Here is a 15,855-nt window from a genome sequence, read left to right on the forward strand (position 1 = left end):
GTCTACAAAGGAGATTGTTTACAAATCACTTGTGGAACCAGTTATAAAATATTGCTCAAATGTGTGGGAACCAAACCAATTATAACTAACAGGGAACATGGAACATGTACACAGAAGTGCAGCACAAATGATCACAGGTTTGTTTGGTCTGTGGAAGAGTGTCACAGAGATACTGAAGAAATTGAACTGGCAAACTCTTGAAGATAGACATAAACTATCCTGAGAAAATCTGCTAGTACAATTTCAAGAACTGGCTTTTAATTGATAACTCTAAGAATATATTACACCACCTTACATACCACTCTTGTAGGGATCATGATAATAAGATTAGAATAATTACAGCATACACAGGGGCATTCAGACAATCATTCTACCCATGCAAAATATGTGAATGGAATGGGGAGAAACTGTAATAACTGGTACAATGGGACATACCTTCTGCCATGCACTTTAGTGCTGTGTATAATACATCTGATTTTGTAAATGTAAAATGCCAGAAACTCCTTGCTGTAACATGTGTAAAACTGATTTGTACACATCTTTTGTTTATATCCTTTTGTCACTACGATGAAAATAATACTTAATTACTTAAATTTTGTTTCTTGGGAAATAGTGGCAGAAAATGACCTTCTTCACGAATATTACACTCCTTTACTGCACTGGCATATGACATCAGCAAAAATGTTTCATAAGTTTCTTTCAGAAATGTCAAGTGTATGTTTGGTGAATTTTTTCCTTCTTCTTCTTTAATGAAGTATGGAATTTTCATACATCTACTAAGTACCATTAAAAGAATAAGTCTTAATGACTGAGCAATAGTGCACTCAGCAAAGATATGGAAATAGCTACAGTCACGTAGTAAAGCATTAGCCAGCAGTGTTGTAGAGAAGTCACAGGAAAACTATTTGAAATGACTAAACAGGACTTCAAATCTCACTCCTTCCAGATACAAGTCCAATATCTTAAAGTCAGCAGTATTTCACTGATTTAAAAATATTGCATGTTTGGTAATGCATTATATAACTGCTCATAGAAAATTATTTTGTTCAAGGAGGGAAAATTAAAATAGATTAAAATGCTCCAAACCCAATGTCATTTGTTCTCCTTTCATTTCATATACTGTCCTTAAGAGTAACACGAGGACTTACCTCAGGTTCCACAATTGGTACAATGCCATTAGCTTGGCAGATGGAGGCATAACGGGCCAGTACATTTGCATTTTCTTTGACAGCTAGTGAAGAAGGCGTACCACGGCCAATTCTTAGAGCACAGCGCCACTTGGCAAAATGGCAACCATCCTTTTTATATTGTTCACACCTCTTTGCCAGATCATCCAGTCCTGAGGTAAGTAACAATATACATCAACACATGACTTGTTCAAAAGCATATTAACAAAATACCCCACTGACATTGTAGAAAAAGGACTGTAAAGAGTTATCACATATTTAGTATTAATCTTACCCTGTGTAGTGCACTCATTTTCTGTACCAAACAGCTGAACATGTCCTTTATCAAGATTGATGCCTGGAATTATGTTACGTTTTCTGAGCAGCTCAACAAAAGGAGTTCCATCATCAGCCTTCTGGTACAGTGTTTCATGAGTCAGAATAACTCCTGCAACGTAATCACCTATCGAAAGATCTGTTGTGAACAGCAGCTGGAGACACAAAAAGAACAGCATGTTACAGACAAAGGAATCTGGCATTGCTCATTCATTAAGTTAAGTTAGAAAATATCTTCATTATCAAAGAGTTCCCACAAAGATCAAATAGTGAGACAGAAAATTTATGATGGATCACTCTCTATGCATTAAAGCAATTACCTTTCTGTGTGCCTATGTTTCAGCCATGACTCTATTTCTGTAATTATGTATTTAACATGTTTTCCTTGTGTACTTTATTGTACACAGAATAGTTGTGTAAAACACTTAGAACATAAACATGGTTTGGAGAAAGAGCTCCCACAACTACAACTCAAAACTGATCTTATAGTCATCTCATGAGGAATGGTACAGTGATAAGAACTATAAAAGAAAAAGAAAAAGTGAATGAAGAATGAAGCTTTGAGGAGACATAAAATGTGGGATGAAACCGAGGACCCACCAAATGGCTTAAGTTTCATTCCAGAAACTGATCACAGAAAACAGTAAGTATTTATAAGTCCTAATCTATCAACTAGTGTTGGTAATTCAGCAGCAATGTGAGCAAGTCCATGTTACATTAGGAACTACTGAAAGAATGCACCAGCAGGTATAGCTATCAGACTGTGAGAGTGCTAAGGGGCAGATCATTACTACTGGAAGGCAAAGCTGTGTCTAAATTCCTCATGTAGAGAACAGTTTAAAATGGCCAGGTATTAGTGCAGAAGGCCAGACAGTACTCATGAAAAGAATCACAATAGGAAGGATCTTGGTGTATTATTCGTGCCCTAGATGAATAGCACAGGAGCAAAAATGTCTTCTTTGTCAGGAGAAAACCATGGTACTAGACAAAAGAATGATAGATAAAAATTATGAGACAATTATTTAATATATTGCCTATATTCTTGATGAGAACAGAATAGCAGTATTTTCTAACCACAAACTATCTTTTGACTGAGGAAATTACCTGCTAGCAATGAATTCTAAGGATTGTTTAATGGAATTAATTAACATAAGAGCAATGGCAAAGTAACATCTTCATAAAAAATGTTGCACACAAAATCATGCAGATGGTCTGTGCAGTGTCACAGTCAATAGACATGAATGAATGGATGTAGATTAATGGGACTTAACTATGACATTATTAGTCTCTCAGTTACCAGAACATAGTAGAGGTAACCGTGATTCAAGAGGTGACATGTCAGTATGAGAAGGAGATGGCAAGGGCTCCCAGGACTTACAGCAGGGTACATGCCACCCGTATCCCCTCCACAATGACAGTGTGGAAGAATCATTGTACTGGTAAAACTAACAACCAATAAAGACAATAGTTTATAGCTTAGTTGTACCATAAACTAAGCAGTAACAATTGAGCTGCATTCTATGTGACAACCAACAAGCTGTCTGTCAGTATGAGTAGCTACTGACAAACTGTGGCCAAGAGACAGCCGGACCATCCAGTTTCTGAGATGCTGCCCAACACACCATTCTTCACTTCAATGACTACTTCACAACCTGCACCATCTGAATCCTTCCTATCAACACCAGCCCCTCTGAACTGCACAGATAGGAACTCTCCCTTAGTATATATCCTACATTCCCATAACGTCCTGGCCTCAATCTTTGTTAGTCCCTGTCCTTCACACACCTGTCCTCTTTCCTGCCCCCATTCCAGCACAAACAGCCTTCTATTTCAACAATGCACCCACTAATCTTCTCTCCCCCCACATCCTCTACTTGTCTCCGCTTCCACTCTCCTGCCCTCTCACCCCGTGTAACCTCCCAACTGCATCTAACTGCCCTGCCCTGTTCCTAATATGTCCCTGCATGCTCCCACAAGCAAATCTTTATACTATCCCCATCCCACCATGCTGTCCCCTCCCTCCTCCTCGCCCCCACCACCCAGACTGCTTCTCGTGTAGGGCCTCCGCGAGCATGCAGAAGTGCCGCAAGAAGACACGACACAGACTTGACTAATGTCTGAAGTAGTGCTGGAGGGAACTGACACCACGAATCCTACAGGGCCATTCATAAATCCGTAAGAGTACGAGGGGGTGGAGATATCTTCTGAACAGCATGTTGCAAGTCATTCCAGACATGATCAATACTGTTCATGTCTGGGGAGTTTGGTGGCCAGTGCAAGTGTTTAAACTCAGAAGAGTGTACCTGGAGCCACTCTGTAGCAATTCTGGATGTGTGGGGTGTCGCACTGTCCTGCTGGAATTGCCAAAGTCAGATCAGACAGGATGCTTACATGCTTGTCACCTGTCAGAATCGTATCTAGACATATCAGGGGTCCCATATCACTCGAGCTGCACATGCCCCACATCATTACAGAGCCTCCACCAGCTTAAACCTTACCCAGCTGATACGCATGGTCCATGGATTCATAAAGATGTCTTCATACTTGCACACTTCCACCTGCTCAATACAATTTGAAGCAAGACTTGTCTCACCAGGCAACATGTTTCCAGACATTAACAGCCCAATGTCGGTGTTGTCAGGCCCAGAAGAGACATAAAGCCTTGTGTTGTGCAGTCATCAAGGGTACACGAGTGGACCTTCAGCTCCAAAAGCCCATATTGATGCTGACACTTGTTGATGGGCCAGCATTGAAATCTGCAGCAATATGTGGAAGGATTGCATTTCTGTCATGCTGAACAATTCTATTCGGTGGTTGTTGGCCTCAGTCTTGCAGGATCTGTTTCCAGCCACAGCGATATCAGAGATTTGATGTTTTACCAGATTTCTGATATTCATGGTACACTCGTAAAATGGTCATATGGGAAAATCCCCACTTCACCACTATCTCAGAGATGCTGTGTCCCATCACTCATGTGCCAACTATAACACTACATTCAGACTCACTTAAATCTTGATAACCTACCATTGTAGCAGCAGTAACCAACCTAACGACTGCGCCAAACACTTGTGTTATATAAGCGTTGCTGACTGTGGCATCGTATTCTGCCTGTTTACATATCTCTATATCTGAATACGCATGCCTATACCAGTTTCTTTGGCACTTCAGTGTAGAATTTTATCACTATTTAATCCTAATAGTTTGCTGTCTACTCATGCACTCCACCCTCTCATACACTTACAGATTTATGGACAGCCTTGAAGGATTCATGGTGTCAATTCCATCCAGCACAACTTCAGATATTAGTCGAGCCCGTGCCACGTCATGTTGTGGCACTTCTGCGTACTCGTGGGGGCCCTACACAATATTAGGCAGGTGTACCAGTTTATTTGGCTCTTCAGTGTATATTAAGCTATGGAGTCAGGCATAAGAGAGTGACAAAAGCAAAACCAAAAATGATTAAACAATTTCTACATAAAAATGACCTTGCCATCTATGATTCAGAGCAGTATCCAGCATTCTCTTGAAGTATCTATAACAAGCTGCTGATAGATTTAAAACATTCAATAGAAATTTTAAAAAATGTGTCTCATTAGTCCTATCTACAAATTATTTGGGTGATTAGTTTCAAGAACTGAAAAATACTGTTGTCCACCTGACCAGTGAAAACATTTATTGTAAATAAATCTGCATTTCTGTAGAATTTATAAATAACTACTGTAGTCTGACAATTTTCAATGGAATAACTGATTTGCTGTGTTCCATTGATCCTATCATGAAGTAATACATAATAGATCAGAATATACATTAACAAAGTTAAGGAGCTGCTAATATAAGTGATGGAACCAAAGATTTTTTATTTAGTTGCTTTGCTGTTAGTTTTATCACATTCATTTTGTCCTCTATTTACAGAATTAGCGTTCTTTTGACATAAATGAAATTAATTCTACTATTCACAAGACTGACCTGCCTGTAACGCCGTCTATTGTCCTCTGTGTTCTCAAAGCCAGTGGTGGCATTAGCAAAGCGTGCTGCAAGGGTTGGGGGTCCCTCATCAGCAGCGAGGATGCCCTTTCCAGGTGCCACAAGAGCATCAGCAATCTGCTGCAGCTCCTTCCGCAGTTCAGGTGGTGGATAGTTGAAGTTAGTAGGCATTCTGAAATGGAATCACACATTTTCAGTCAGATTAGTAAAGCAGATTCTTAAGCTGGAATATAACAATAAAATCTATCTGTCGATCAACTGCAAATGTCCACACGAATAAAAGCTCACAGAAAAGGTGGCTTGCAAAATGAGAGGTTCCTTCTTCTGATAAAATTGAGGAAAGATGCAGGTGAAATGGAACTAATAATTAGATGGGGCAGCCACACAGGAAATGAGATATGACTGGGTGAATGGGAAATCTTAACGGAAATGCCAACAATGAATGAAGTAGGATATGAAAGCTATTAAAAGAGATAGAAACATATAGTAGAGAAGTCAGAGACAAGGGGAGGTGTGACTGACAATACACACATAGATTGTTGGCAACAATGGACAGTAATGAAATAAATGAAGGGGAGTCTTTTTTACTTACATTTCTTTTTGCCTTTAGTTATCAAACTGTAGTGTAATAACTGTTTCTTGACGTGACTAAATAAAATCGTGACGCTGCCCCAATTAATGCAAGAGGCTGTGAAAGTAGATTAGACTGAAGTGAACCAGATGCAGTTACATCAGAGGCTACCTGCTGAAATTACAATTACTGCATATCTCCAAGGCATCAAGATGGGTACCACATGCTACACCAGCCAAGCAAAGGCGCCAAAGGCATAACAGCATTGATGCAACATAACAGCAAAACCACTGCAGCATGGTTGATCTAATTGCTTCAGGTCTGAGCCTCGGTTGTGTCATAGCTTGCATTACAGAAACTGATGCTTCAGTAAAATGAAGATGTACCAAATCTGTTTAAATACCCGTGATTTCTAGTCAAAGGTATAGCAGTCTAGCAGCCACTAGTCCCAATGGAGGCCTACGACAGTCTAATAAGAGTGTACATGGATCAATATGTCACCACCTCCAGACACTGCCACTGCTAGATATGAACCTGCTGTTTGCACCGAGACAGTGCTGTGGACTTGGTGCCCTCATATTACTGGGCCAACTGTGGGCTTACCTCAGTTGCTGCCAACCTGCTATCCTGGAGCTCACTTGTGTGTTTAGGCACCTCGCTGCCCGCCACTGCTTGTGTGGGCAGATACCACATTGAGTCCACAGTGTGATTCTGCACGTCTCAGCACGCCTCATTCTGTTCCGTAGTGCTGGCTTCAGCCTGTATAGTGGGCTGCCACCAGCTGCTGTAGTCAGTGCCTTTGTGGAGTACCTGGCATCATCAGTTCATCATCCATGCAATGCTGCACACTGCCAGGATGCCTCCTGATGGTCCAGCCTCTTTGCAGGCACCTACCTCTTACATCCAGAGGACATTAGCTTCTCTGAGTGTCATCGCAATTACTGTAGTATGTTGAGTAATAAGCTCCACAGTAGACTACCCCTACGTGTTCATATGTTGACTCGTATGACATCGTGAGTTAGTACTGCAGTGGCCACGGGACCATCAGTATTCGACCCTTGATCAATGGAAATATGCCGGCTCTCCAGGTGACAAACAATTTTTGCTATACTAGGTCAATTGTAGTCTCCACAAATGCCTTCACCGAGGTGAATGGCAGCTCCAAACGTGCAGCACGCCATGGAAGCAGGCTCGTGGAATCAGCATTGTGCTATGGGAAACATTCTCCTCCACTTCCGTGGGACCTGTGGTAGTAATCAAAAACATGCTGACAGCTGCAAACCAACCGCATCTGCTCATGCTTGATTTATTTATTTATTTATTTATTTATTTATTGTTCCGTGGGACCACATTTAGGAGAAGTCTCCATGGTCATGGAACGAGTCAATACATGAAATTATTACACGATTGTAGAAACAGATAAAACAAAATATAAGAAACATATTCAGGCGACAAGTCGTTAGTTTAAATAAAGAAAATCAAGAATGTAACACTGGAATTTGCTTAATTTTTTAGCTCTTCCAGGAGCTCCTCGACAGAATAGAAGGAGTGAGCCATGAGGAAACTCTTCAGTTTAGACTTAAAAGTGTTTGGGCTACTGCTAAGATTTTAGAGTTCTTGTGGTAGCTTATTGAAAATGCATGCAGCAGAATACTGCACTCCTTTCTGCACAAGAGTCAAGGAAGTGCATTCCACATGCAGATTTGATTTCTGCCTAGTATTAACTGAGTGAAAGCTGCTAACTCTTGGGAATAAGCTAATATTGCTAACAACAAACGACATTAAAGAAAATACATACTGTGAGGGCAACGTCAAAATTCCCAGACTATTGAATAGGGGTCGACAAGAAGTTTTCGAACTTACACCATACATAGCTCGAACAGCCCGTTTTTGAGCCAAAAATACACTTTTTGAATCAGAAGAATTACCCCAAAAAATAATACCATATGACATAAGCGTATGAAAATATGCGAAGTATACTACTTTTCGTGTTGAAATGTCACTTATTTCAGATACTGTTCTAATGGTAAATAAAACGGCATTTAGTTTCTGAACAAGATCCTGAACATGGGCTTTCCACAACAGCTTATTATCTATCCGTACGCCTAGGAACTTGAACTGTTCCGTCTCGCTTATAACATGCCCATTCTGTCTGATTAAAATGTCAGTTCTTGTTGAATTGTGGATTAGAAACTGTAAAAACTGAGTCTTACTGTGATTTAGCATCAAATTATTTTCCACAAGCCATGAACTTATATCATGAACTACATTATTTGATAATGTTTCAATATTACACACAAGATCCTTCACTACCAAGGTGGAGTCATCAGCAAACAGAAATATTTTTGAATCACCTGTAATACTAGAAGGCATATCATTTACATAAATAAGAAACAGCAGTGGCCCCAGCACCGACCCTTGGGGAACGCCCCATTTAACAGTGCCCCATTGGGACTGAACATCATTACCACTCTCAATATTGCGGAGGATTACCTTCTGCTTTCTGTTCTTAAAGTAGGAGGCGAACCAATTGTAAGCTACTCCCCTTACTCCATAATGGTCCAACTTCTGCAGTAATATTTTGTGGTCAACACAGTAAAAGCCTTCGTTAAATCAAAGAAAACACCTAACGTTCGCAACCTTTTATTTAATCCGTCCAAAATCTCACAGAGAAAAGAGACTATAGCATTTTCAGTTGTCAAGCCATTTCTAAAACCAAACTGTACATTTGACAGCAAATTATGTGAATTTAAAGGCTGCAGTAACCTTGTATATACAACCCTCTCGATAACTTTAGCAAACACCGATGGCATAGAAATAGGTCTATAATTGTCAACATTATCCCTGTCTCCCTTTTTATAAAGTGGCTTCACTAACGAGTACTTTAATCGGTCAGGAAACCGACCACTCCTAAAGGAAAAGTTACAGATATGGCTAAGTACTGACCTAACATACGTGGAACAATACTTCAGTATTCTGCTAGATACCCCGTCATATCCATGAGAGTTCTTAGTCTTTAGTGATTTAATTATTAACTCAATCTCCCTCTTGTCAGTATCATGGAGGAGCATTTCAGGTAACAGTCTCGGAACACTTTTTTCTACGAGCGCTATATGATTCCCTGTTGGGACTATGTTTCTATTTAGTTCACCTGCTATATTCAGAAAGTGATTATTAAGTACTGTACATATATGCGACTTATCAGTAACACGGACATCCCCACTACGCACTGATTCTATATTCTCGACCTGTCTCTGCAGACCAGCCACTTCCTTTACGACTGACCATATGGTTTTAATTTTACCCTGAGACTTAGCTATTCTATCTGCATACCACATACTTTTTGCCTTCCTAATAACTTTTTTAAGCACCTTACAATACTGTTTGTAATGGGCTGCTGCATTTAGATTTTGACTGTTTCTAACGTTTTGATATAATTGCCACTTTGTTCTACAAGATATTCTTATCCCTTTAGTCAGCCACCCAGGCTGCCTGTTTGTGCTAGTACCCTGTTTTGAACGTTCTAACGGAAAGCAACTTTCAAAGAGCACGAGAAAAGTCTTGAGGAAAGCATTATATTTATCGTCTACTGTATCAGCACTATAAACATCTTGCCACTCTTGTTCCTTGATAAGGTTTACAAAAGTCTGTTCAGCAACTGGATCAGCTTTCCTAAAAAGTTGGTAACTATATTTAACATGTGTTGCAGCACAAAAATCTTTTAGACTTAAAATTTGTGCATCATGATCTGAAAGGCCATTCACCTTTTTGCTAACAGAATGCCCTTCTAATAATGACGAATGAACAAAAATATTGTCTATGGTTGTTCTACTGTTCCCTTGCACTCTCGTTGGAAAGAATACGGTTTGCATAAGATTATATGAATTAAGGAGGTCTACCAGCATCCTTTTCCTTGCACAATCACTTATACAATTAATATTGAAGTCACCACATATAACTAACTTTTTGTATTTCCTATAAAGTGAACCAAGAACCTCCTCTAGCTTTAGCAAAAATGTTGTGAAATCGGAGTCTGGGGATCTATAAATAACAACAGTAAGAAGTTTAGCTCCACTAAATTTAACCACACCTGCACAACATTCAAACACCTTTTCAGTGCAGTACTTTGAAACATCAATTGACTCAAATGGGATACCGTTTTTCACATACATGGCTACTCCCCCACACCGCAAAGAGCTCCTAGAAAAGCTGCCAGCCAACCTGTATCCTGGTCTTTACTGACAGCAATGTCACCTTTTGGCAGCATAATTGTCCGTGTCTCAGAAACAGAACCATACTACAATGGATTGAGGATCATTATAGTGAACTCATGTTGATGTATTGGTGACAAATTTGCCTGATGTAAATCCTATAGAACCCATCTGGGTCACTATTGGGCACCATAATCGCATAGCCAAATCAACGGCCTATTATTTATGCGAATTACATGACCTGTGCATAGACACCTAATGCCATGTACCTCCACAAACCTACCAACAAACTGTTGGATCCCTGATACACAGAATCAGAGATGTATTTCATTCCAAAGATGGACAAACAAGCTGTTAGGCAAGTTGTCGTAATATTTTGGCTCATCAGTTTATAAGGACCCTGATCTGTTACTTTTAGTTTTGTTCTTATCTCAAGATAAAGGTATTTGTTTCTTGTATTGTAGTTATGTATTTCATAACATTTTTGTGTTAAAAAGTGATAAGCCTGCGTATATGCAAGGAGTACACAGTTAGTTATTTGCTATGGATAAGAACATATCAAGAGGACTCAGTATACCCCAGACCACGTATCAGCCTAATAGCTCAGTGTTCTGTTAAGGTGTATATAAGCAGCACAGCCCCACAGTTCTATCGAATTATTTATAAATGGGGAAAGTGCCCTACCTACTCGAGGGCACTCACATGATACTTGGTGGGAAGGGCCAAGACCTGGGCGTGTGGACTATTTATAATGTTTTGGGAGATGAATGGAGACTATTGAGTATCCATAAAAAAAGTACCAGTTCTAACCCTTTTAAAATCCTGTGTAATATAATGACAAGCATATCTAGCTGAGCTAATTGGCTGCCTAGAATTGCTAGGAGGTAAGGTGAATTTGATGCACTGCTGAACACTAGCAGCCCCAGGGCTCAGGGAGCACCACGGCCAGCCTGTGTAGTTGAACGTTTCCGTCCAGCCAGATGCAAATACAACAAGCGTGTCACTGGAGGCAGGTAAATCCCAGTACTGGGAATTTGGACAGCTGGTGCTTGCATTGCCTTCGTGCAGGATATGCTCCAGGACATTGGGATGTCAGACATTCTTAAAGATGCCCGAGTAACAGCTCTTTGAGATTTAATATGTTTCCTTTAATTTACGTCTATGGTCACAATCTTTTCTGTTTAACAGAGTACCGGTTTCAGTCTTTAATGACCATCATCAGATTTGTCTCATAAAAACAAAGTCCTAATGCACTGCAGCCATAGTGGCATTGTCAAATGTTAAATGCGGAATCAGCACCAACATCGTCAAATACATATAAATCACATCACATACACGAGTCATGTTGTCAGTAAAACTACTGTTTAAACAAGCTTAGACTATGCTAAACAAGCATAGACTATTTGACCGCAGGATCACACTTACAGGTTATTGCATGCAGTGAATTGTCTGCGGGGCATGAAAGCAGACGTGCACGGCTTGACCCTGTGACTACATTGAGCTATTCGTTTTAAACAGAGCCATGCATAGCCCAAGTGCCTAACTTACGAGCAATATCACGCAAAGTTCCAACGGGTTTCTCTCATGGGATGCTGTCTGGAAGAACAATTACACGAGCAGTAATCGTTTGGTACCGTCGCAGGAATGACAACTTCTAAATCACTTTCTTGAAAGAAAAATCAAACAACTGGAATTCCAAATAGGAATATCAACAATAATAGAAAAATGATAGATTGCTGCTCACCGAAAAGATGACCAGTTGAGTTTCAAACAGCCACAACGAAAAAGACTTTTGGCCAAAGGCTTCTTTAGCACAGAAAAAAAAACCGCACTCACACACGCAAGCACACCTCGTTGACACATGATTGCTACCTCCAGCAGCTTTGACCGGAATCTCTCTTGAAAGGAAAACACCTGACTACACTAAGGCAGGACCACGGTGCCCCCTTTTGCCCTCGGGTATGGGCGTCCTTGTGCTTACTTTTTGCAAGGTTATATTAGATACTATTTTGGACCATTAGAAAAGCAAGTATAAGGTGCTGCTGAATTTCCTACACAAAAAATTTACATTGTTTTCCCACTGAAGATTTTCATCCAAGGACAAACCAAGAAATTAACAACCTTCACTGTGTTTATACAAAATTCTACAGGTATCATTTATATGTCTGCAGGACGAGATGCCTGCTTTGAACTCCAGCAACTAAAATTTTATGGTATTCAATTTAAGACCCTGGTTACTAAACTTTCGTCACTTCTGATGGTCCTTGCTTTGAAAAATGTGCTAGTTTCTTCTCATCATCACCATAAGATAGCAGAGAAGCAAGATCTGGATATGTCATTATAATAGAGATGTTATACAGGATGGAGAAAAATTGTGTCGCGAAATTTTGACCCTGGATAGCTGATACCAGTACGAAACAAAATTATTGATGTTGTGTAGATCGACAAGGCACAATTTTTTTAACTATGGAAACTTGGCGCCATACGCTCTGATTGGAACCGAGAACCATAGCGCTGCCCGTCAACCGGACGAACGGCAACTGGGCAATCCCACGGCCTATCGGAGCACGCGGCGCCAAGTTTCCGTAGTTTAAAAATGGTACATTGTCGACCTACACAACATTAGTAATTTAAGTTCCTACTGGCATCAGCTACCCAGCGTTAAAATTTCGTACAATTTTTCTCCACCCTGATACAACAGGAGAAGGTCCCTCTACTGGTACACACTGCGTTGTTGTTTCAGTCGATACACTTTGTGATGAATTTTCTCACAGTGCTTTGATAATTGGTAGTCTACATCTTTTATGATTTATTAGACAGATACACAGGTAAAGAACAAAGATTGGGTTTAACATCTCGTCTAAGTCATTTGAAAAGAATAGGGATGGATGGATATGGAAATTGGCCATACTCTTTCAAAGGAACCTTGTCAACATTCAACTCAAATGATTTAGGGAAATAAGGATGATCTGACAGGAATTTCAACTGCCTTCCACCCAAAAAAGAGTGCAGTGTACTACCACACTGCCACTTTGCTCAGATACATAGACAAAGATTCAAGAAACGTGTTGCTGACATTGCATGTGCTCTGTTTTTGTAAGAGCTGTGCTGATTGGCCAAATTGAATACTTTTGCAAGCTCTAAAAATATGCACACAGTATTCATTCCTACATCAAGATAGCTGCAAACGTTTTGCTAGACAGGATGTAGGATGTTATCTTGGATGAAAAGTACAAGCAACTCTAGGCTGCCCTAGGGGAGTGTACTGTGACCCTTCCTCTTAATGTTGTATATTAATGACCTAGCAGATGATGTTAATGGTAACCATAGACTTTTTACAATTGTTGGAGTTTCATTAAATTAAATTCTACGTGAAAAAAGATATGTTTTCAGTTGTAGATAGAGTGGGTGACAGACTTCAGTTTATTGCTAAGATGCTAGGAAAATGCTATCAGCCTACAGGGCAAGGAGTTTGTAAAACACTTTTGTTACCCATCCTAGAATTGCTTAAGTGTACTGAGACCATCTGAAATACGGTTAGCCTGGGATACTGAACTCTAATAAAGAACAACCATGAGTGGACAAAAGTCTGACTGACAGAAGAATATTACGGAAATGCTGCAATCCGAAACTGGTGGCCTTTTGAAGACAGACATCAGCTATCCCCTAGAAGCCTACTTACACAGTTTCAAGAATATAGGAATACAACATTGCCTCCTACAAAACGCTCCCATACAACTGCAATGATAAGAGACTAGTTACAGCATGCACAAAGGCATTTAAGCAGTCACTCTTTCTGTGCTCCATATGTGAGTGGAATGGGAAGGAATCCTAATCCAGTTACGTGGTAGTTCCCATTGCAATGCCCTTCACAATGGATCCCAAATTATGGATGTAGATGTTTAAGTGTAATGTTTGGCAGCTCTTTTCCTTGCACCAATCCTTGCTGCGCTCACACAATCGTGTGTTTCTATTTTTCAGTTCCGGAGAGCGGATGGGGAGGTGAGGGTTTCACAGTTTGTTACTACACCCTCCCCCCCCCCCCCCCTTTCCCGTCTCATGTGCTCACCCACACTTTTAGCAACACACAGATGTGTAAGATTTTAAAAACATCAACAGTATATAGGCATTATTGGATTGAAACATGTTATGTAATTTGTTTGGCAGTGTTTAGTACATGGCTTCAACATAACTTCCAAGAAATTTCAATTCAGATAAGTACATAATCTGAAACGCACTTGTCCGAAGCTTTAAGAGGCACCTATGTTATGTAATTGTTTTAACAGATGCACTAGCAAGGCTGGGGGCATCCGGTGTGTTCGTGGAATCATACACAGGTAGTGCCTTGATGTTTTGCTGATGTTTCTGAATCAATGTGAGTCTCAGATGGGGCAAAGGCCAGCTTAAGTCTGTTTATGGATATTGAGACTGTAAAGACATTGATGCCAACACTGCATCTTCTGGATGGCAAGCTGGTACCGTGCATGCGCCATCACACAGTGATTGAAGAAATTCTTGAATATCATTACGTAAGATAACAACTTGTTTGCAGGAATACAAGTAGAAAACGAATGCTGTATTAGGAATTAGAACTAATCTATTTCAGGGTCCTAAAGTTCCGGTCACCTTAATGTCCTTCCAGCATCAGTTCCTCTCGTCTTTTTCAGGAATATCAGGGCCTACTGTCATTTAGGGTGACTAAGACCATTGCTAGGATAGGATATGATTTTACATCGCTTGCTGGTCAGGAACAACAGTTGTCAGTAATGTGGACTGTTTTTGCGGTTGCCTCCCTTCTATAATAGTCGTGAGCACGGCGATAATAGGTGAGTTTCCGATATTATCAGATGATTACACTGTCACAAGATTTTCCCGAGAACGTTGACGTGGCGTGATGTGACGGTGCGTTCACGGCCTGTGTGAATGCTACCACCATTTGCAATACATTGCCGAATGTTTTGGCGTAACGACAGGTGGCGGCCAGTGTACATTGGGCTTTAGAATGCTACTCGGATGGAATGACGCTGTAGAAATGACGTAATGACAACAACATGCGATTGCATTTGCCGAGCGAGGAAAATACTTCTTCTCATAGGAAGAAAAACGCGAGTGATAGGGGAACTCGTGTACCACTCACAAAACGTTCTTCCTTTCTTGTTTTTTCCCTGTCAGATTTTGCGCTCCCTTGTGACTTGCGCCTTTGGCAGGTCCTACATCTCTACACCTTCAGAACAGCCCTGTCAGTCTTAGATCGGGGAATGCTGTATCTTTCTGTCGTTTTCACCGGCGTCCGGGAAAGAAGGTATTTCTGTTATTTTTTGTTTCGTACAGCATGCCTCTTGTTTTGCCTTCCCTCAACTCACTGCACTGTTTGTCCACGATGAAAGTGTGGCAGGCCGCGCGGTGGCTGCTGAGAACGGCAGGAGATGTGGGTCCTGCCCCCGCATTAAGACTCCCGAAGGGAGAGCAGCGCTGAGGGATAGGAGGAGCTGGATCACGGCCGCCTGTATTAGGCGGCCGTGGTTGGATGCTTGCCGCAGTTCTGACGCTGTCGCCCATAACGATATGCACAGTAACACTTCACGTA

The 15,855-nt window shown here is 40.7% G+C and overlaps 1 protein-coding gene across 1 annotated transcript in view; it reads right to left on the minus strand.

The window, feature by feature from the left end:
- LOC124545176 (fructose-bisphosphate aldolase-like) overlaps positions 1-15,855 on the minus strand; it is a 60,540-nt gene that overhangs the window by 24,726 nt on the left and 19,959 nt on the right. Inside the window, exons 2-4 of the mRNA XM_047124015.1 lie at positions 5,469-5,658; positions 1,462-1,657; positions 1,149-1,339 (exon numbers count right to left, since the gene is read on the minus strand). Of these exons, the coding sequence (XP_046979971.1) occupies positions 1,149-1,339; positions 1,462-1,657; positions 5,469-5,657 (576 nt within the window). The 5' untranslated portion in view covers position 5,658. The remainder of the gene's footprint in view (positions 1-1,148; positions 1,340-1,461; positions 1,658-5,468; positions 5,659-15,855) is intronic.

Source organism: Schistocerca americana, chromosome 8 (genome assembly GCF_021461395.2).
Source record: "Schistocerca americana isolate TAMUIC-IGC-003095 chromosome 8, iqSchAmer2.1, whole genome shotgun sequence".
Lineage (NCBI taxonomy): Eukaryota > Metazoa > Arthropoda > Insecta > Orthoptera > Acrididae > Schistocerca > Schistocerca americana.